Source organism: Antennarius striatus, chromosome 19, assembly GCF_040054535.1.
Source record: "Antennarius striatus isolate MH-2024 chromosome 19, ASM4005453v1, whole genome shotgun sequence".
Taxonomy (NCBI): domain Eukaryota; kingdom Metazoa; phylum Chordata; class Actinopteri; order Lophiiformes; family Antennariidae; genus Antennarius; species Antennarius striatus.
This window is the reverse complement of record NC_090794.1, coordinates 4661954-4684471: the sequence shown is the minus strand read 5'-3', so window position 1 is coordinate 4684471 and position 22518 is coordinate 4661954. Positions and strand designations below refer to the sequence as shown.

The following is a 22518-nucleotide window of genomic DNA, read 5'->3' as shown; positions in this document are numbered from 1 at the left end:
CGGACAGGATAAATGATAAACTCTGCTCTTATTTAATCTTCTCCTCCCACCCATCCCATTCTGAGGGATGGGAAGAAAAAGGGTTTGTTATTAAATCTCATAGCCAGAAGAAATTACACCACAGAGATGCAGCATCTTCATCTCTGCGTCCATCCCTCTTTCTGATCAGACCTGATTGAGGGTGTCTTCCACTCGCTGTGCAGTCGTTTTGCACGATCATGGCTGTCAGCCTGGTGTTGCTCCTGCAGTGTTTGGCGATTCTCATCAGTTTGATCCAGTTTACTCAACAGTCCTTTGCAACTTGTCAAACGTGTTCCTTCCAAGCTTCTCTTCTCTACTCGTAATTGAACTCTGAGTCAAGAGCAGATCGGACAGATAGACGGCAGGATAGCTGAGGAATAAAAGCCAGAATAATCCAGTCGCTCCTGGCAAACTGTTTCTGGCTGCAGGCCATCAGGTGCTTTTTTGTCGCTGCTTCTGCTGGAAGGACATCCACGGATGCAGAACGGCGTAATGATTCAAACACTTTAAGAGGCCAGAAGATTTCTTTCCATTTTAACAGCTCAGTAGTTGAAGCTCGGAGTTGGAAAAATGTCCAAGTAGCTGTCTGAAAGCCAGGTATACTGATGAATATTTATGTGACACCTTCATGCATTATTGGCTGTTTACATCCAGTTCGCAAAACATTTTCTCAAGGTCTAGGAAAAATTATTATTCAGCCAATATTGTGATACTTAAATGCTTGTCAATTCTTCCCTCAGCTTCAACATCATTATAGGGCGTCCTTGTCATTGCTGCATTTAAATATGGTTTGATTTGTACCTAATAAATATGGATTTTTAGGTAAGTTGGTGATCATTTAATTCAAACAAAGAGGACCTACATGAGCTAGTGAGCTTCCCCATCTACATGTCGCTTTGCAAAACTATAGTCAGACATTAGAACCATAGATTATCTCTAACACCAACATTTTGTAAATTTTTTTCTTAATGATTTCCATCTGTCATCATGTAAGCTAATGGCTCCAGATGTCGCCTGTTGCTGAATGAGAAACAGCTCTTCTGTCATTGTGTAACAGTAATAACACACAATATAATAATAATAATAATAATAATAATAATAATAATAATAATAATAATAATAATAATAATAATAATAATAATAATGATAATAATAATAATGATAATAATAATAATAAAAATACAAAACTGCTACTTCCTGGTCAACAGTGTGTCAGCTAAAAAATAGTCACATTTTAGAGTAAGATCTAGAAATTTATCATAAATACTTGTTACTGTTTTTCAGTGTTTATTTAATTGTTTAGCTAGTTAGTTACTTAGTTAGTTAGTTCTGATTTATGATGCAGACCAAACACAAAGCCATCCCGAGGCCACGCCCACTGACGCACAAACAGGTGGAGACTGAGAACATACAGTAGAGGAAACACAAAAAAACCGAGACGCACACATGTCATGTGAATGTAGAATATAGTTTATGTTTCATCTCATGAATTTTTGTCTATTTGCTTGAATTATTTCCTGAATTTGTCCAATAAGTGTTTACATGCGGGCCTCCTCTCACCTTCACTCGACCAGCCTCTGAAACAAGATGTCCGTGCATTCAGTCATTTTATCGCCGGACATGAAGTCATTTCAAGTGCATTTTGGATTCAGTATGAAGCAGCAATGTTGCTCTTTTGTCGCACCTACATAGAGTTTAAGGATAATAAATCACTGAGTTCACAAACTGGAATAGCCGACTGTCTCTTCAAAGCAAAAGTATTTCTGTGAGTAATTTAAATTACATCACTTAGCCATGATAAATCATTTATTTTTCTCTGTTGAAGTGAAGAATCAAATACTTTCACGTATTTTTAATGAGACAGTCTTTTTTTCTTTACATTTTGCTTCTCCAGTGAGATCATCTGACTAATTATTTGTTTTTCCTCTTATGTTGGAAAAAGTGCTCTGACTGGAGCATCTAAATGGAAGCATTCAGACATTAACGCTCAGGATCTGTGGTGACTGAGCTCTTGATTTATTCAGCAGTGCTCGGGAGCTCTGTGAGGCATTTGCATTAAAAGCTGTCCTAAAAACAGACCAGCAAACATGTACAGTCAGCGTCGAGCCTCGCTTCATTTGGTTTTCTGCCCTCCATAGCTGAGAGAACAGTTTTTAACAAGCGAGTCGCGACCTTGTTTTCACAGGATTCTGGATTTAAAACATGATGTTGATGCAAGTTGTTTTTTTTTTTAAAAACAGCTCTTCCACAAATCACAGATTCTGCATTTAATTAGAAATAAACTTTATGTTTCACTCATCAGCTCAGGCCCAATTCAGCTGCATCACCACTTACACCACCGCAGAGCGCTCCGTAATTAACTTAGGGATTAAGGTGCACCTTACAGTTTAGCAGATCACAGGCACACATTATAATTAAAGCAATTAAAGTCTCCTATCTCTCTTTTTGCTTCGCTAAATTCACACCCAATAAGTGCATAATATGAGGCTGTGGAAATGAGATGGCGCACTGCCTCAGTCTGCAAATTTAATTTATTTAGAAATATGAAAGTTTGAGATAGTCGCTGGGAAAGGTGTGGCGATAATGCGGCATAGTGTGTGCCCACTAATAATATTTATTCTAGTGTTTATTCCCTTCATAAATATTGTTTGCATAATATCAGAATGTAACACCGAATGATATACGTTTGCTGGTTTGGTTTGTGTCCTTGATGATGGATAGTTGAAAGGATTTTATTATTATTCTGACAGAACTAAGATGCTATAAAATTTACATTTACACTCTCTAACCCGCTCCATTCAGAGCCATCCCACATTTTTATGGCCTTCATGTCGTCTGACCACCATTAAGTCACACGTGAAACCAGTTTGCAACCTCTCCTCCATGTATCTGACATCCCATGTCCCCGAAGCCCAGCCTGCTCCCTGAGGAGGCGCATGATTGGTCAGCTAATCGATTAAACGCTGTTACGCTCCGGTGAGTCTGATTTTGGTGATACGAACATACAGATCGTTTAGTCGTGTTACTCTTAGCCTCTTAATAGGAGTCATTTCTAGAGGTAACCATACGTACGACAACAAATTAGTCCAGTAAGTGACACCTTTGTGCTTTGGCTCACTGACACTAATCGCCATGGCGATGCAATGCCGTTGTATTACTGGATGTAGGTGATTTATGCAGCGTGGTTTTGGGTTATTCCACCAAATCAGTCAGATTTTTGCATGTGTTATAATAAATGTGTAACGTTATCTGGGTGCTCCTATGTGTTAACGCTTCATGTGACGTGATAATCTGGCCCTGGATAATGACTGGATCATTCCCAATCTCTTCCCTTCGTGTCAGGATTAGCAGTCTGAGTCTGGAACATCACATAAAAGAAAGAAGATTTAGTCCTGAGGTAAAGAGTTCAACTCTCCTGCGCTTCTAGTTTGAACTCCAATGACTGAATCAAAGATTAAAGTGGTGAGAAAATGAGTTTGAGTCGAAAAATCTGACTTCCTCTGTGCAGCAGCACCTGTGGTATTAATGGCTGAACCGGTTCTGGACCTGGCTAACCCTGGGTGACAACCTCTTCTCTTAAGGGTTCTGGCGTCGGAGTGACACATCAGTGGTTGTTACAGCAATTAAATGATTTGTCTTCCTATTTCCCTCCTTTCATACCGATAAAGATTTTATCCACGAGTGTGAAAAAATCGATTCCCGGCTTCCGAAATTGCAGCCGTTCATGTCTGCAAGGCTTTATTTTCAAATCTGCATTCCCCTTATTTTTTTGCTTTCAAAAATAAACAGTAAAGGTCAAGACCATATTATTTTTTTCTAACTCAATTTTTATAATAAACTGTTCAGGTTGGGTTTTGCTCACTTTTGCATTACTGTTTCTCACTTATCTCGGTATCCGTTCTTAATGCTTAACTATGTCGTTCTGGCTGTTCTGCCAGCATCGCTTCAAAGAGAGCAGCTGGAGGAGCTGTACTTACTGTGCACACTTTATTTAACCTGGATGCTTGGAACAAAATAAAGAAACCAGGACTATAGATGGCTGTAGAACGAACACATATATACACAAAAATGTGTGCATATATTGTATATAAATACATGAAGTATCTTCTCAATAAAATCACTGATTAAACATGCTGTATTGCATGTAATTATGTGCAGACACGTGACAAAGCTTCTGTCCACACAGGGTGGAAAAATGAGTGCTGGTTAGTGTTAAGGTAGTGAAATTGTCATCATTAGATGTGGTCATTATCATCAAAGTCTCATCAGGAGATGAGAGGCCTTTGTTGAGAGATGAGTCTGCTGTGTGCGATTGTGTGAGGCTGAAATGAGTCCATTCACAGTTTGTTCACAGTCTTTCGATCCTGTGAGGGTGAAGCGGCATCTTTTCATCTCTCACGCCTCCACCTTTGAAGTTTGTTAAGACAAAGACCAGAGGGACGCAATTTGGCACCTGCTTCAGCGCTTGGATGTGAACCATTCTAATGTCAGCTAATTTGGTCTGTTTAGTTCACTTCCTTCTGTGATCCCTCGCTGCAGAGACTAAAGATCAGCTTTGTTAATGGACTCCTCTTTGGTCGCGTTCATCCTGACAGCTTAAAGGCTTTTGCATCATACATAAAACGCCAAATTTCATTCAGTGTGATTTTATTTTTTCTAAAGTAATGAGAGATTGTCCTGTTAATTTATTTCACTTTCAGTTCCAACTGTTTTTGAACTTTCCAGATGCACGGGGTTCTGCTGGTTATCAGAAATCCATAACAATAATTCACAGTTTATTGATCTTCTTTGAATTGACTTTGCTCTGCAGACCCGCTGCTAGAAAATGTCTTTATTGTGTGCTCAGAGCAGCGTAGGACTTAAGCCTTAGGTGCATGTTAAATTAAAGGACCAAATATTCCATTGTTTGAGTAAACAGCCTGCAACAATTTACCCTCAGGGAGACTTGGAGAAATAAGAACCTACCCTTCCTGGTTTAGGAGAGTCGGCAATGAACGTGCTAAATGCAAAGCCATAGCGTCTAGTATCTACTATCTGTAACTTTGATTATTACAGACCCTTTTCTTTTATCACCCAATTAAACACACACAATTTCACCACCAATCAGACTTCCTTGTGGTGCTATTGGATAAATGATCCAGGTATATTTCGATTTGTGGTTCACGGAGTAATCAAACATCGGCATAGACAAGATATCATAAAGGTATGATGAATCAGTTCTTAAGATTTCTGCAGAAACACCTTCCTTATTAAGCCCAACTATTTCACCTATGATGCTATAATTTACACTTCTGTTTTATTTCCATATTTTTATACATTCCTTCTTTCTACTACCTGTTTTCTAAGGTTTAGGTGCATAACACAGAGTATGGATCCAGACAATAAACATGTACGTATGCAGTATGTTTACCTCTCTGGAATATTGTTATGAAGCTCATGCAAGTGCTTCATATACAGAGAGTGATGGAAACCTCGCAAAGTACAATAAAGGTTGAACATTTTAAGTTTGAGTAAGCAGAAGGAACAAAGCATCCATGTATTTCAGCCTGCACAGTGTTTGAATGTTGAGTCGTGTTTCATCAACACGTCTGGTGAAAATCTCCGTTTCTCAGCTGTGACTTTGTCCCAACTGACAGAGAGGGTTTTTGGCATTCTGCTGTCACCTTATTGATCTGCTGCTATCGCTGTCATTAAAGCAAACACTTTGAAGGGCATGAACCGATCGACTGGAGATGAGGAAGGATCAATGACACTTTCTCTCTCCGCATAAACCCAATTCCGAAGAGGCTCGGCTGCTGTGTCAAACATTACTGGGAGTAAATGTGGCAGCTAAACACATTTCTTACTGTTTTATGTCTTTTGTCGTCGATACAAAGGCAAACATTTTTCCTGGTCGGACTCAGTAAAGGTTACCTTCCTCTACGGACTTGGAACAATCCTGGGTTTTCACCGGCTCTCAAGGCTGAGCCTCGATGGGGAGATTATCCACAAAATTGCATTTCTGCTTTTTTTGAAAACGCCGTTCTGTTGGCTTCATTAGTCGGTGACCTTCAGCAAGCAGCGGGGCGGGTCGCATCCGACTGCGAGGCGGCCAGGATGGGAGTCGGTGCCTCTGACTCTCTTAGGGACCGAAATGAATTGCTCCCTCCAGGGCGGGGCCGACTTTGGGTTTTGTTCACGAGTGAAAGTGAAATAGAGGGTTATGCATAGATTTGTGTGGTGCCATGCAAACCATTGTGATGAAGAGGAAGCAGAAGCAGAAAGGAAGGTTTTCTGTTTACCGCTCAGTCTTTATCTCACCTGTGGTCACAGGGTCTAGGCGGTGATTGAAGTAATGAGGTCACAAATAAAAGCAGACAAAATGAGTTTCCTCAGTGGAAAAGCTGGAGTTTGGCCTTAGAAATTGGGTGAGGACGCTCAGGAAGGTCAAGGGGAGCCACTTGTCAAGGTTCTAGTATCTTCATTTTGCAGGTGAAATTGCTGGAGGAAAATAACTAAAGCTAAATAAACGCACCGTTCTCCTCTTCTTCGGCGTGATAACATTTCGTTCCAGGTGCATTCATAGCAGACATTAGCGTTGGGCATCTAACAAATGCTGTTATCTAAATTGCTGATGATAAAACGAGGGTAAATATTGGACACACTCACTGATATGTTATGAACGCTTGTCCTGGTTTGCTCAAGAGGCCAAAAAAAACAAAACAAAAAAGTGTGCAACGCAAGAATACAGTCATGTCCTGTGAAGCGTCGAGCTATGAAAAAGTCAACAAACAGTAGTTTGTAATAAATACTAGATGATGCAGAGAGCTGGAATTGATGGTTTAAGGGTGCTGCTGTATATTTATGGGGTAACCTAATAACACCCTGACAGACCGCCTTAAGAAAAGACTTTTTTAAGGATCTCCTGCTTGAGCAAGAGCAGCGCCTGGGAGGAAGCCCTGCATGAATGAGTCAGGGGTAGAAAGTCCTCTATATTGTGAATATTGTATTACACGAGTATATAAGCTTTATTCATTATATACACTATTGTATTATACATATCATCCTGCAGAACATTACTTTGCAGCTTTAAAGCCTAAATTCCTTCATCGATGCGGTGAAAATTCAGATGGAGACATTATCTGCAGCCTCCTCTGGAATGAAGTCTGACTTGTGGACTTTATATTACAGAAACGTCACATTCTTCTTCAGTTTTCAGTTTTAACGTTGGCACTCCATTTAAAAGAGGATGCTTAAAGTCTCTCATGCATTTCTGTGTTAATTTGTTGTTCTGTTTGTCATCCGATTCCACCACTAATGTGTTTCACGTTAAGAAGTGACTCGGAGATTTTTTTAGCTCCTCTAACTTTTACGTCTGCTCCATTCACTCCCAGAGCTGACAAGACAGAAAGTGACTAAATAATTTAGAGGTGTGGAGGAAGATGAGATGTTTTATTTTGGAACAAACCGAATCTTCTCAGATTAATTGGCTCCCTGCAGTACGTCTCCAGTCCTGCACGTGTCAGGCCGTATTGAGGTTTTTAGAAAGGGAGATGACACGAGAGATCTATTTAGCTGGTGGTTAATAAATAAATTGATTGTGCTTGATTTGATGAGGGAAGAAAAAAAAAAAACACACACTGGGTGAAATTTATTGATATTCGCCCAGAGGCTGAATAATGATGACTTCAGTGGTTCTCTGACCTTTTCTGTAAGAGAACTTTGTGGCTGGCATTTTCTGTTAAAGGTAAAATATCTCAATAGCATTGGAATGGATTGCCGCTCATTTTATTGCAGACATTGTCATATTTATGAAGTATAATAGTTTCATGCATAAGTGTTTCCAGAGGTCAACTTTCTTTTGGAAAATGCTGCAGGAAATCAGCAAATTTCTTTAAAAACACACATCTGTGTGTTTTAGTTAGACGTTAATTTAATGAACGTGGTCGATTTTGAAAGATAACATGCAGATAATGCACAAGATAAGCATCAGTTAATATTGGAATTGGGTGTGTTGACCAGGGTTTATCAGTGTGTGTATGTGTGTGTGTGTGTGTGTGTGTGTGTGTGCGTGCGTGTGTGTGTGTGTGTGTGTGTGTGTCTGTGTGTCTGCGTGCGTCAAACTAAATCCTTTCATCAGTCATCAAGTCATAAAAAGTGGATGACTGTTTCAAGGGGAGCTTTTGCCCTTCGTTTTTTCCTCTCATCTTTGCTCTGCTATTTCTTTTCTCTAAATTTGTTGATGGACTTTGGTCTGCGGTAAACAAAGGCTGTTTAGCACCATCCCACCGTGCAGTGTGCTGAATTATTGACTGGGTTTTTCAGACAGGCAGCGCAGAGCTTTGTTTCTCACGGCAGAGGGGGAAAGCTCAGGATGGTCTTGTGTTTTTTCGTCTGGAAATGCAAAGCCATCTCTTTCTTTCATTCTCTCTCTCTCTGACTTGAGCAGGGGATCACGGCGCTGTCAAATTACGGCTCTCTGGATGGCTGCATGTATTTTTGGGATGGATTTAAAGGTCAATCTCATGCACAACAGTTTGCTGCTGTTATTTTTAGCTCCAGCAAAAACCAATTTGGGCACCACTGATGCTTCTGAGCTAATACTCCAAACACAGAGGTGTACTGTACAGTGCGCTGTACACTGTTTGCAGCTATACACTACCTATACTACCTATACGTCTGTGCTTATTTGTGATGCTATAGATCCAGGCAGCAATTTCCCTGCTTGCGTTATGTCTTTGTTTCATTTGATCTCTAAGCAGATTAAAAGAAAGGCTGTAATGAGTAATTTATGTCAAGTGTGACAAATGTTTTTCCAGTCTGCCTAAATATTGGAAAAGCGCTGGTTTGTTTTTAAAAATGGAACTGGAATCATATCTTGTTGCCGCTCATTAAACAGCTTCAGAAATATTTTTTTTGTATTGTATATTTTAAATCGTATTCCTGCTTTAATTGCAGTACCAACTACTGAACAGTGTTCTAAATGAAGACATGTATTATTAATGCTGCATGAGGAAATATAGAGCTTCTTTATTAACCCCACATGCCTTTATAGTTAATCTTCCTGTCTTCTCTGGTATCCACTTTAACGAAATATATGCAACATAACAGTCTTAGCTTGAAGGTTGGCCCTCTGCCTGATTGTTAATGTCTTACAAGACAATGTTTTCATCTTTGTACAGGTCATATATGCACTGAACACAAAAAACGACGAACATGAAGCAGCCATCGCTACTCTGAAAGAGGCCCACGAGGAGGAGGTGCAGCAGATCCTCTCTGAGACACGAGAGAAGATATTACAGGTTAATTCAGACGTCAGAGGTCAATAATATAATTTAGTGAAAATAAAATAAAAGTTGGATTCATTAACCCATTAAAATAAGACTGATCAAAACATGCAACATTAATGAGTAAAGGAGGGTCACATTGATTTGATCCTCTTTGTAAATCCATTGTTTTGTTTCCACAAAGTCTGAATGGAGGGAAGGTTACTGTTGATGGATTCATCTAATTTCCAACTTTTATTTCATTTGATAATATTTTTCATTTCATAAGTAGCTAAATGAAGGCCAGTCAGCCAAACCATGAAATGAAAATTTTAATTTTGAATGCACTTTTAATCAAAGACAGAATCCATTCTGTTTATTTACTCTTGTCAGGGAAAATTTAATTCTTAGTTTCAGATAATTTTTACTTTTAATCCACGCTCTTTGCTGGTAATTTAATGTTGGTTGAATTTTAGGGAAACTTTTGACTTTTATTTGATGCTTGCACCAGTACAAGAGTAAGATCAGTGATGAGATGGACCTGAAGAGGCGGATCCAGTCCTTAGAGGAGTCCATGGAGCTCCATGAGAGGATGAAGAGACAGGCCCTGGCCGAGTTCGAGAGCTACCGTCAGAGGGTGGAGGACATGCAGCTCTGCACAGAGGCTCAGGTAGGCAGTGTGTGTGCGCGCACGCGCGCGTGTGTGTGTGTGTGTGTGTGTGTGTGTGTGTGTGTGTGTGTGTGTGTGTGTGTGTGTGTGTGTGTGTGTGTGTTACTGCTGCTTTCAAACAATTCACATTGCATTCCAACTACCGCTCAAGTGATTGAAGAGAAATTAAAAATAATGTCAAGATAAATGCTCAATATCTAGTGACTAAAACATAAGTGAAATATGTTTCTGGTCTCGCCTACGAATCCATGAGTTGATATGTGCGTGTATGACATTAATATTTAGATTTGCATACAGCTGGGAAAGGATGTGCTGCTTTCTGTTGAGGTAGAAGCAAGGGGATGGAAAAATATGACTGCAAATCTTACTTTTGGTGACTTTATTGGAAGGAATAAATGATAGCCGGAGGCGTCTTTGTATCTGTGCTGTCACATGACAGCATCTGGATTGAAGCAACAACCTATGGCCTTGATGAGAGAAAGAGAACACTGAACACCTTTAGCCATTAATCACTCTGACTGCCTCTGACTTGATTATTCTCATGCACTAATAACTTAATTCCTCAATGGGAAAATTCCACCAGTGTCTTATTTCAGAGATGGTTCGGGAGCTCCGTGCTGCACAGCTTGTGTTCAGGTACAAATTTCATTTAGATGTTAGTGCGAGTCACTGATTGTGTAATTATCTGCTGCTGGGGTAAATGAAATGCTTGTTTCAGGCGGTGCAGCTGAATTAAATGGAAGCTGTGATGTTGTAATCTGGAAGAGATGTTTGCCACCTGCTTCGCCTCCTTCATGAGACCTTTGAGTCAGTTGTGTTGAATATCTGGATCAATATGTATCTATGTGACGGTTTTATTGTTATTATTATTATATGTGGGCTTCTGCTTGTTTTTAGTCTTATTTTAGATCAGAGAGCTCAAGCTGGGGCGTCACTAGTTTTGGGCCTTTTAAAACATTTACCCATTGGTGTGAGAAGCCTACAAACCCAGATATCAGTCCTCTTGTCGGCTTGTGGTTTTTTTTTCATCCCTGTATTCCTTGGCAGCACACGCAGCGCGTTGTGTCCATGTCGAGGGAGGTGGAGGAGATGCGACGGTCCTTTGAGGAGAAGCTGCGTACGTTCGGCCAGGCTCAGAACCAGTTTGAGCAGGAAAAGAGGGCGGCTCTGGAGGAGCTGAAGGCCCAGCACAGACAGGAGATCCAGGAGCTCCTCCGCAGCCACCAGAGTCAGAACGCAAACTACAGTAAAGACCAGGAGAAACTGGGACAGCTCCATAAAGCTGAGGTAACACACAACAACTACTGGGAAAGTAGAGCAGCTCATTGAACAAAGTAAACCACAGCAGCGAGAAAATGGGACAACAGTGACTTTCTGTTATTAACTATTCTCGTACGAGCCAATAACCAAACCTGTATTTATTCTGAATTTAACCAAACCAAAGTCCACACACAGTTTTTCGTGTACATCTGTCGCCCAACGCTGCACCGTTGACATCCTCGTGTCCACTTTGAACACGTTGCAGGTGGATTCTCTGACGGAGCGCGTGGAGGAGCTCAAACAGGACAAGAAGAGACTGGTGGAGGAGTACGAGGCCAAACTCAGCAAGGTACAGGACTGCAGCACAGTCATTCATCTGAATCTGTATTCCTCAGTGTCACATGATTAACTTCAGCAAATTTCTGTCAATTTCTGTCAAAACATTCCTATATTGATGGAGGAATTATTTTATTCCTATACAGTGAAGGCAAGAATGACAGTATTGAAGTGCTGTAGCTAGAAGCTATTAATTTCAATTTAAGAAAGCATCCACGGACACTGACAGCCAAGTCCTTTTGGCTTCAGCTTTTGCTTACTTTGATTAATTTAGCATGAGATTACATTTTGATGAGAATTCTTTTCAAGCCATCCAAAATGATTTCCAATTCTCAGTCAGTAAAGGAGCACAATGAAACACACGTTACACGTTACAGGCTTCTTGCTTAAAGTTCCAGGCGACGGTATATTTGTTGGGTTGAAGTTGACGCACCAATCTGTTCTCAGGCTCAAGCCTTTTATGAGCGTGAGCTGGAGGCCATGAAGAGAACCCAGCAGCTCACTGCCGACAACCTTTTGGCCTGGAAACGTACCGAGGCCGAGCTGCGTCGGGAATTCCAGACTCAGGAGGCGGCGCTCCAGAAAACCCTCGGAAAACTGAGGGCCGAGTTGGCCAGGGTGTCAGATGACGCTCGAGACAACCGGGACAAGTCCTACAAGCTTCACTCTTCACTCAACACTGCTGAGACCACCATCAAGGTAAGTCTGAAACTCAAACAGCTGATTTGAACTCTTCAGAGTTAGCGTGGATTTACGGAGCTGATGGGGAAACAGGAACAAAACAGCCTGGAAATCAAATTGGCCATTTTAATGGATTATTTCCATATAAACAAATTAATTTTATATGGTCATTTTCTATGGTCCACACTCCACATATAACCTATTTTTCATCGCTGACCATCCCATACCTCTGACGCGTAACTTCAGTAGAGTCGAGTACCTTTTGACAGTTTTATTAAGCAAAATATATCAAAATCAACCAATTTTATTTTATTTTTTTGCATTTCATCAAGCTGTGGTGCAGCAGCCATTTTTATTCCTGAACATGTTCTTTATTAGAACTCTGAGATTGAACACTGAATATAATTAAACAAATACATCCAAAGCAATCAAAAAATGCATAAATTTGCAAATACAATAATTTAATGGTTCTGCTTTGTGTTCCAGAGCCGCTGTAGTGTTGAATCTTGCTGAATTATTCTTTTTCAGCCTGTAGATCTTTCAAGATGCTATGCTCTGTTGTCAAATACCATTGTTTTTTTGTAAGGAATATTCCAAATAGATATTATGAACAAAAAACAAATGTATCCGATGTGCCTTTAGGGCATCAACACTCTTTCATTGTCATCTTCCTGCTGTGGTTTTTAATTGTCTGTCTGATTTTCTGATTTTCAATGCTCAAATTTTCACAAATTCAGTAGTTAGTCACAAATTCATTTCATTAGCCTCTCAGTCTCAGCAGAGTCATCAGCCATCGCCACCACCACCACCACCACCACCAGCGTCTGGACACCTTCACTTTTTTTCCACTGAATTAGATGTTGGTGATGATAACGTTCAAAGAAACAAAACAAATAAAAATGGGTTTGTGAGTTTTTCTGTGGCCTGAAAATGAGATTAGAAGGAATTTTTGCCTCTTTTGATGAAATGTTATATTTTATAAAATAATTCAGCAGCCAATTCAGTGTGCTACCATTTCCCCACACCCTAAGACTCAGTCCATAATGTTTGTATTATTTTATAGGGCAGAAGTAGATCTACTTGGGAAGTGAACACAGTATTCATGTTTCCTGAGGTCTTTATGATGTTTAGCGTAAACTCATATGATTATCTCCACCACTGAGAATAAAGTTGACATGTGCTCTAGGGGAACTGCTTAAGTAGGTCTGTCTTGTTGTTCAGATATTCTCTGAGGTTTGTGTGAAATTATTACTGATTGCAGAGAAGACAGGAATCTTCTTCCCTCCTCAGAGTCACCAAGAATATGATCAAGGTCAGCAGTCAGTGGTCTGCCTGGAATTAATGATTTCATTAGTTATCAGAGCAATTCATTGTAATCCAGATAAAGAAATGACAAAAGATCAGAGATCTTAAATCCAGCTTCACTTGACAGCTCCTCTAGATTTCATCTAGATCCTGATCTTGTTCTTTTTAAGTCTTTTTATGGTACCTACCAGATAGATTGTGTTGTTGCTCAGGTAATATCACAATAATCTCCTAATAACAGCCTCGATCAATGAACATATCCTTTAATCTGCTCCTGCTGTGAGTTAATAGTCACTGAAATGTAATAAAGTTCATTCATGACACCTTTCTTTTGAGTTTTCAAGATGTTTCTTCAGGAATATTAAATACAAGAGTTAACTTGAGAAAATGTAAATAACAAAAGATACCAAAAGATACCAAAACAATGAGAGAAGGAGCAAAAAGAAAAAAGACCAAGAACCTTGAAAGTCCAATCCGATAGACAACTTGTACAATATATCCGTGCATTAAATATTTAACACCAGTCGAAAGCACTTACGGGTGGAGTTAAGACACTTCTGCTTTTTGCTTCGTTGCTCTCTGTCATCCTCCTTTAGTTCATGATTTAGTATACAAACCTCCAGAGAAAAGCAAGCAAATGATCGCTTGGAGAAACTGAGACAGATGTAATTAATGGCTGGCTGTTCACGAGCTTCTGGAGGAACATGTATGCCAAAAATTACAAATTGTCCCCCAGGTGGAATACTCCACTGAAGCTACATTGAAGTGTTGCTGTCACTGTATTCGGACAAAATACTGCAGTCCCAGGTAAAGGTTGGTATGTTCTTTGAGACAAAACAATAAATCACCTCCTTTCAAGGACTGGAACAAGGCTTTGTATGTGTGAGGATGTGTGTTTTCTTCTTGCGCATTAATATAATCAAAGCAGAAGTTAGTGATCAAATATCTCAGACTGTTGTAAGACAGAAGAATAAAAAAAACAGATAAAATTATTTGACGTCCTGTATTTATCATGGCACTCCTCCAGCCTTAAAAACATGCATTTAAATGCTGAAGAAACACGTCTAACTTAACAAGCAGACAATCCTCATTTCTGAATATGTCATAAAATAGTGAAACATAGAAAAGAAAAGGAAACAAGAGAAATCTGTCCTCTTGAGACCGACGCCTTCACCGGGTCTTCACATAGATATAGACAAGGAGACACACACGTCACATCACTTCACATCTCATTTGTGTGTGACTCAGTGGTTATCATCACTCTGAGGTTTCTTTGTCTTAGCCGTAGATGTGGTAATTAAGTTTGAGGGAGGCTATTTGATAGGGCTGAAAGATGTGAAATTGCCTCTCACAAGTTCTTGGAGTGCTAATTCACATAGCTAACGTACCGTGGGTTCACTCGTCTCTATGTGTGTGTGTGTGTGTGTGTGTGTGAGTGTGTGTGTGTGTGTGTGTGTGTTTGCGCATGTCAAATCCCCCTCTGAAGTCTAGCACTTATTAATTAAACAGCAGTCAGCATTCACGTTCTTGATCTTCAGTGCCACTATAATTTAACCAATGAGCTTCATTCCTTGAATTTAAAATAATCTGCGGGGCTCTAACACGTCTAAAATCTCACTGTTTCAGTTCATGCAGCTAAAACATATGCAATTCTTTGCGTAACATGTATATAAAACATAAACACGGCCAGTTCCTTTATACATGCGTGCACTTTTATTAAATCTGTACAGTTTCTACAGATTTCAAACTGCAAAAAAAAAACAAAAAACATTTTCCCATGAAAAACTGATTTCAGTCAAACTGAGTCACCAGCGTTTCTCAATAATGTTCTCCATGTGTTATTTGTTTCTATGGATGTTTTGGGGAAGTCTTGGGACACATATACGAGCAAACATTCGATGACACTGATGTCAGTGTCATCATGATATGTGATGTGGCCAGTTGGTGAAAGCTAATAAAGTATTTACTTTATTTATCATATAAATCAGCTTCTGACAGAAACATCTGGCCATGCAGAGACTCCGTGCTGTGCTATGTTCTTCGTGTGCCTGTTGCCGTTAGATGCCCCCATCTCGTGTTCTTGTCTTTCCTTTCAGTTTCAGCTATTAAACTTTTTCACTAGAAACATCCACTTGCTGCAGACCCAAACACGATTTCTGAGAGCAAACCAAGTCGGAGACCTAATCCAATGAGCTGAAACTCACAAATAGCTCTATAAACCTCAGGGGAGCCCCCACTTAAACAGTGGTCTGATTTTAATCAACTTTGTTCTCTTCTAATATTGCTCACAGATGCTAAGTGTAGCTGCTTCTCTGTGTGTGTTGTGTTGTGTTAACAGAGTTTTCTGTGTTGATTTGATTTCGCCCCAGGACTTAACCAAGCAGCTGGATGAGGTGACCCAGAACTCAGAAATTGTGGAGATCCGTCAGAAGGAGGCTGAGTGTGAACTAGAGGCAGCCAGAGACCGAGTTCAGCAGCAAGCCACTGAAATCCTGCTCAAAGCCAGTAAGACCCTCACCACCTCTTCCTCTGTCCCTGTGTGTAATTACCACATTTTCACCCACACAATCATTTCTATGCGGGCCGTGCAAGTGCATCACATAAATCATCAAGCACATCCTCCGTCTGATGCATCGTGGCCCGTAACACTTTAACGGCCTGATGCTGTGTATTCATGACAAGCAGATGAAGCTCTTCACACATCAGATGGAGTGTTTTTGTGTGCGCGAACATGATGGTGAATCTTTGCATGATAGAATCTGATTTAATAACTCGTAATATCTCTTTGTCAGTAATCCAGGTTGGAATTTTCTGACAGCAGTTTATTTGAACACAACGCCAGACACAAACAGACTTCCAGGTATGACCGTATGCAGATGATGTCACTCTGTTAACGCCTTTTGCTTCCCATCTGTAACAGGTCAGATCAGCAGCCTGCAGGCCACCCAGATGACCCAGGAAGCAGCCATCAGGGACCTGGACAACGAGAGAAGCCGGCTGAAGGACAAAGTAATGAGGATGGAAGAAGAGAGGGAGTCCCTGCAGAGCCAGTGCCAGGCCCTGGACGACAGGCAGAAGCAACAGCTCCAGTCCCTGGAGAAGGTGTGTGTGTGTGTGTGAGTGTGTGTGTGTGTGTGTGTGTGTGTGTGTGTGTGTGTGTGTGTGTGTGTGTGTGTGAGTGTGAGTATGTGTGCATTGGTTTTGAGGTTCAGGTTTTGGTTCCGCGGTGTCTGTGTGTATGATTTCTGCTTGGAAGTTTGTATTCTGCTTTGTGAGTTCTAACTCTTTGTGATTGTCCAGAAACTCTAAAGTAATCCACAAAGAGAGACCAAATGTAGAAGACAATTAGTGCAGGCTGTGAAGCGCTTCTAACACTTATGCAGCACCAAAATGAAAGGAACACAGATTTTCTTAAATTCTACAAGGTGCTGCTTTTGATTTTTCCTCGTTTTGTACCGCTGACTTCTCTGCGACTCTGTTAGGACCGTGATAATCTGTTGTCTGGTTGATATTTGCATCAGTTTTCTAAAGGTGACAGGAATTATTGATTTTTTTTTTTGCCAGGCGTGTTCATATCACTGTTCAGAATGCAAGACAGACTGTCAATCCTCCAGAGTAACCCTGTCATTCTGTTACAGAATTGGTTCTCCAGATTAGGGAATAATTACGTCCCTAGCATGCAACAAATGAGCCAAAGAGAGCAAAATCATAAAACTGCTGAAAGGTTCATGTCTGTCAATAACTCCATTTACAAACTTGGACTGGGGCTGTCTTTAAAAATCAAGAGCCTTAAAGGTCAAATGATTTAAGAAACAGTGTAGTCAGCAGACCAACCGTAGCCAATGGTAAATGTCAAGTGTTGCTGCTTCATGTGTGTTTTCCCATCCGTTTATCCCTGACATTTGTACGGCGTAATCCTCTGGGAACCGGGATCGTTCCCCTGCCGAGCGAGGCTGCTGTGAATTTGAATGTGGTCCTCGGGATAATGAAGGATCCTGCACCACATAAACTTTACGGTGCCTTTCGGTTACAGCAGCAGCACCTTCCCTCAGTAAACGGATTAATTGCAGTAATCCGTTGTTGGTGTTGCTGAATGTACTGTTGTGGGGCTTGTAAAGAAAACAATGTTAAATTTATAAAGCTAATCTGGTTACAGTATATAGGTGTGAAAGGGATCCGTCTTGTAGCAGAATGTGTTCCAGCTGCTTTGAGGTGATATTTTTGGATCAAATGTGTTTGAAAATTAGCAAAATTAGCAAACGAGGTAAGAGAGAACATTTGGGTTGGTCTGATTTAATTGTTGTTAAAAGGTTGTTGCAATAAATGGAGGCTTAGCTGTCATTTCCCTTTTCTTTTAATGTCACTATCTTTCCCTTCTGTTTTTTTTTTTCTTTTCTTGTCCCAATGTGTTTTAAACCACCTGGGATTTTTTTCACACCCTGTCATGGAGAGCTGTAGAAATGTTCTTTGGACACATGATGTCACAGCAGTGTTGCTCCATAGGAGGTCAAATTCCAAAACGCAGACCAGTAGGATTACATCCCTGATGGGGTTTTTTTTAATTCTCTGATCTGCCAAATGGTTGTTCTTAGAAGATGCTTAAATTTTTTGTGGAAAGGCTGCAGTAGTTCTTTTCATTCTTCAAGGTTATCGGCATTGATGGATCATGGTGTTCTTGTACAGCTTATCTTGGACTGTAAAATTTTCTGATTAGCAAAAAATCTGCAGCATCTTGTTGACTTTAGTAATGTATAATGGAATGTTTTTACAGATTCACCATAGACCCACTTAAACATACGCTTTTAGTAGCGATGTTTCATGTAATATGATCTATTTGAACGGACCGGCTCAAATAAAGCCGTTCAGCTTGTGTTACAACACTTTCATCCCTGATGATAGCCAGGCTTTCCACTGACAGATCAAACTGAAATATGACGGTTGTTTGGTTAAAGCCCTCCTTCCAAGTCTGCACTATGTCATCCCTCTGTCATCATCCCACCTAGGACAAAGTAATACTTGCATTTATTGAGTGCAATTATTTTCCTTTACAGTCTGAAAGCGAAGAGTTGCATCTTTATGCACTAGTAATTCATCATTTTTATGCTTGGAATATCTGAAGTTCTTTGTATAAGAGAGAAATAGACAAATACAGTGTCCACAGCTGCTTGTATATCTGATCTCATTAAAGTTGGATCATTTGGGTTCACACTTTCACAGAAAATTCCCACTGAGTGTCTTGGCTTAATTTAGGGTTTTTTTTTTCTGTGCCGGATGACAATTTAAATAATGAATATGTTGGTAATGTTCCCATGGGGCTTTTTTTTCCAACAAAGTTTTGCAAATTAAACTTGTGCTAAATCCATGCGATGAAGACGCAGCTGCTTCTCTGAGTAAACCCAATAATACATGGGCGACAGATTTTTGTTTGATTTGTTGTTGTTGTTTTTTTATTGGAATTCATTTCATTTTCATGTGACTTTTGTTGTGTATCATAGTTTCAATGACAAATCGACTGTACTGCCACTTTGTATTGAGGACATTACTCCCTGCTTGCCTGCCAGCCTGTCTATCCCAAAATATACTGTTTGGAGCTCAGTTGAAATTTAAATCAGTTTGACTTCATTTTCATTTCTCTATGCCCTCTAAGCTTCATCTTTTGGCTCATATCCATCTCTATCCCTATATATCACCACTGTCTCTATTATCCCTGCAGTTTGAACTCGATGAGACAGATCCCTTCAGATTCAGCTGCCACTCATGTCACCGATCCACAGACCAACCAATCAAAAAGAACTAATCATGCAAATGTCATTAGTTGTGTCAAGCCTGCTGTGATATTAATTTGGGGTTTAAGGACTATATCTGTGTGTGTGTGTGTGTGTGTGTGTGTGTGTGTGTGTGTGTGTGTGTGTGTGTGTGTGTGTGTGTGTGTGTGTGTGTGTGTGTGTGTGTGTGTGTGTGTGTGTGTGTGTGTGTGTGTGAAGGTTAAAGTCAGTTATAATGAAATAGAACCACTTTCTTTTGCCATTAGATAAACAGAGGATAGCCTCATTATATCTGAAAGTAATTTCAGTGAAAGTAGGTGAGCAGTCTTATCCATTTCTTCATCAAAACACACTGACAACACTTTCAGGGATGGTGGTTTCCACTACTCAGCATGGGATAATTGCTTGCAAGAGAACTCTCTCTAATCTAGTTACAAAGCTGATCTCACTAAAAGTGCAGATGAGCTGTTCGCTAAGGTTTCTTTAATTTTGAAATCAGACCCCAGTGTTTAGAAGTTAAGTAAATATTGCTGCGACTGTCATTTTAACAGATTTAGCGACAGTTGCTAAGAGAGTCAAAGCTCAGGCAAAAGGTCAGTTTAAGATAAAGATCAAATTTACTGCGCTGCCACTCCTAGTGATAAAGAAAACGTGTGAAAACGCCAGATTTCATCAGCAAGTTATCATCCCAACTGAGTCATGACGGTGATAGGGTTTATATTGTATCGTAACTATAACTCAATGCTATAAAAACCCCTTCGGCTTGGTGGCTTATTATGTTTTAGGAATATTAATTAAACATGAAAGACAGACAGCAGTCCACACAGACGATTTCAGCCACAGATGGACATGATGCAGCATTGATTTCTTGGCTGTCACTTAGTAAACAGTGACAGTACGGCGGAAAAATACAGCATATGGTGTGAATGTCAATCCAAGCTCTCTGTTTCTATTATAGCACTCACCTTTGAGGAGGATTAATCTCTGCGTGTCCGTGTTTATTCATCGGACGTGTTTTTGTGTTATTTCTGCAGACCCTGCGTGAGGAGAAGACATCCCACGAGAAACATGTGAGCAACATGCGGGCGCGATCCGAAGAGGAGGCCAGCCAGATGAAGGAGAGCCAGACCCGAGCTCTGGAAGAACTCGCCAAGAAACACAGAGTGACCCTGGAAAATGCTCTGAACAACGCCGAGAAAGACAAGAACCGTCTGCTGGCTGTGAGTACGCACGACGCATGCTCCTCTATACAGATTCCAGACGTAGATTTATCTATACGCTGACACCTGTGCTTTTTTTTTTGGATTATTCTGCATCAGAAATATCAATAATGTTTCATCTTTACTTCAGTAAAGGTGCTTTTGTTGTTGTTGTTGTTGTTTTTGACACGTAGAACACAAAATATTTTAGGATTTTGTCATTCATTCATTCATCCAGCAAGCATTCGTTCAGCATTCGCTTTTATTTGGAGTCAGGTTTCTGGGGAATCTTCAAAATTAAGCTTGATATTTACTTCTACCTGTGTTTAGTTTGCAATAACCAACTGATGATGGATCGAGTGAAAGATACGCTATACTGTCAAAGGTATTTGCTCACCCATCCATATAATCAGAATCAGGTGTTCCAATCATTTCCTTGGCCACAAGTGTGTAAAATTAAGCACCTAGACATGCAGACTGCTTCTACAACCATTTGTGAATGAATGGGTCGCTCTCAGGAGCTCAGTGAACTCCAGCAAGGAACTGTTATAGGATTACAAGAAAGTGGAAGCGTGTGGAAACGACAGCAACTCTGCCACGAAGTGTCAGACCACGTAAACTGACGGAGTAGGGTCAGCGGATGCTGAGGTAGATAGTGTGAAAAGGTTAGGGTTAGTCCATTGTTTCTTCAGAGTCAATCACTACAGACCTCCGAACTTCATGTGGCCTTCAGATTAGCCCAAGAACAGCGTGTTGAGAGCTTCAAGGAATGGGTTTCCATGGCTGAGTCTGGGTTTGGTCGTTTCCAGGAGAACGATACTTGTCGGACTGCAACGTGCCAAGTGTGAAGTGTGAAGGTGGAGGGGGGATTATGGTGTGGGGTTGTTTTCCAGGAGCTGGGCTCTGCCCCTGAGTTCCAGTGTGAGTAACTCTGAATGCTTCAGCATACCAAGACATTTTGGACAGTTCCATGCTCCCAACATTGTGGGAAGTTTGGAGTTGGCCTCTTCCCTTTCCAACATGACTTTGCACTAGTACACAAAGCAAGGTCCATAAAGACATGGATGACATTGTGGTGTGGATGAACTTGACTGGCCTACACATTGTCCTGACCTCAGCCCAATAGAACACCTCTGAATTAGAGCAGAGACTGAGTGCCAGGCCTACTCATCCAACATCAGTGTGTGAGTTCACAAGTGCCTTTCTGCAAGAATAGACAAAAAATCCCATAAACACACCCCTAAACCTTCCGACAGTAGTTGAAGCTGCTGAACCTGCAGAGGGTTAAAGTTTACAGATGGGATGATCATATGCGTGTGAAGGACAATGAGAAAATACTTTTTGCAATATAGTGTAGAGAGGAGATAAGAGATGTGAAGTAGAGAGAGACGAGCAGAGATGATAGAGAAAGAAATAGAAGGCTGGGTCGACGGGGGTAGGTAAAGAGATCTAGACAGAGGAAAAGGGTGGAGGAAAAGATGGATAGAGGAAGGTAAAGAAAGAGAAGTAGAGAGAGAGATGGGCTGAGATATAAGAATAATTATAGATAGGTGATAAGAGATAGATAGATAGATAGATGGATAGATAGATAGATAGATAGATAGATAGATAGATAGATAGATAGATAGATAGATAGATAGATAGATAGATAGATAGATAGATAGATAGATAGATAGATAGATAGATAGATAGATAGATAGATAGATAGATAGATAGATAGATAGATAGAGTAGACAGACAGACAAATAGATAATTATCCTCCTGCACCGCTGCTCGTGAAGCCTTTTTTTGGGGGGAGGGGGACATGCAGCCGTCCTCGTTTACGTCCCCACAGACGCTGTAAGCTGGTCGAGGGATTTCATCTGTCAGCTGGTCGCTTGCCTCCCTAACCCCCAAACTGTCTACCCACGGTTCGCTGACTGTACCATCTGCTCCAGGAGCTGGAAATAAGCTACCGGCTCTGTTTGCCTTGAGGGTTGTAAAACTTTTAGTGCCTCACCAAGGTCTTATTGTTGTTGCAGACGCTCCTCCGTCTC

The 22518-nt window shown here is 40.5% G+C and overlaps 1 protein-coding gene across 2 annotated transcripts in view; it reads left to right on the top strand.

Moving 5' to 3' along the window:
- fam184ab (family with sequence similarity 184 member Ab) overlaps window positions 1-22518 on the top strand; it is an 83868-nt gene that overhangs the window by 22878 nt on the left and 38472 nt on the right. For both annotated transcript variants that reach the window (XM_068343401.1, XM_068343400.1), the window contains exons 2-9: window positions 9183-9302; window positions 9778-9936; window positions 10984-11223; window positions 11462-11545; window positions 11980-12231; window positions 15888-16023; window positions 16439-16620; window positions 20318-20503. In XM_068343401.1, the coding sequence (XP_068199502.1) occupies window positions 9183-9302; window positions 9778-9936; window positions 10984-11223; window positions 11462-11545; window positions 11980-12231; window positions 15888-16023; window positions 16439-16620; window positions 20318-20503 (1359 nt within the window). The remainder of the gene's footprint in view (window positions 1-9182; window positions 9303-9777; window positions 9937-10983; window positions 11224-11461; window positions 11546-11979; window positions 12232-15887; window positions 16024-16438; window positions 16621-20317; window positions 20504-22518) is intronic.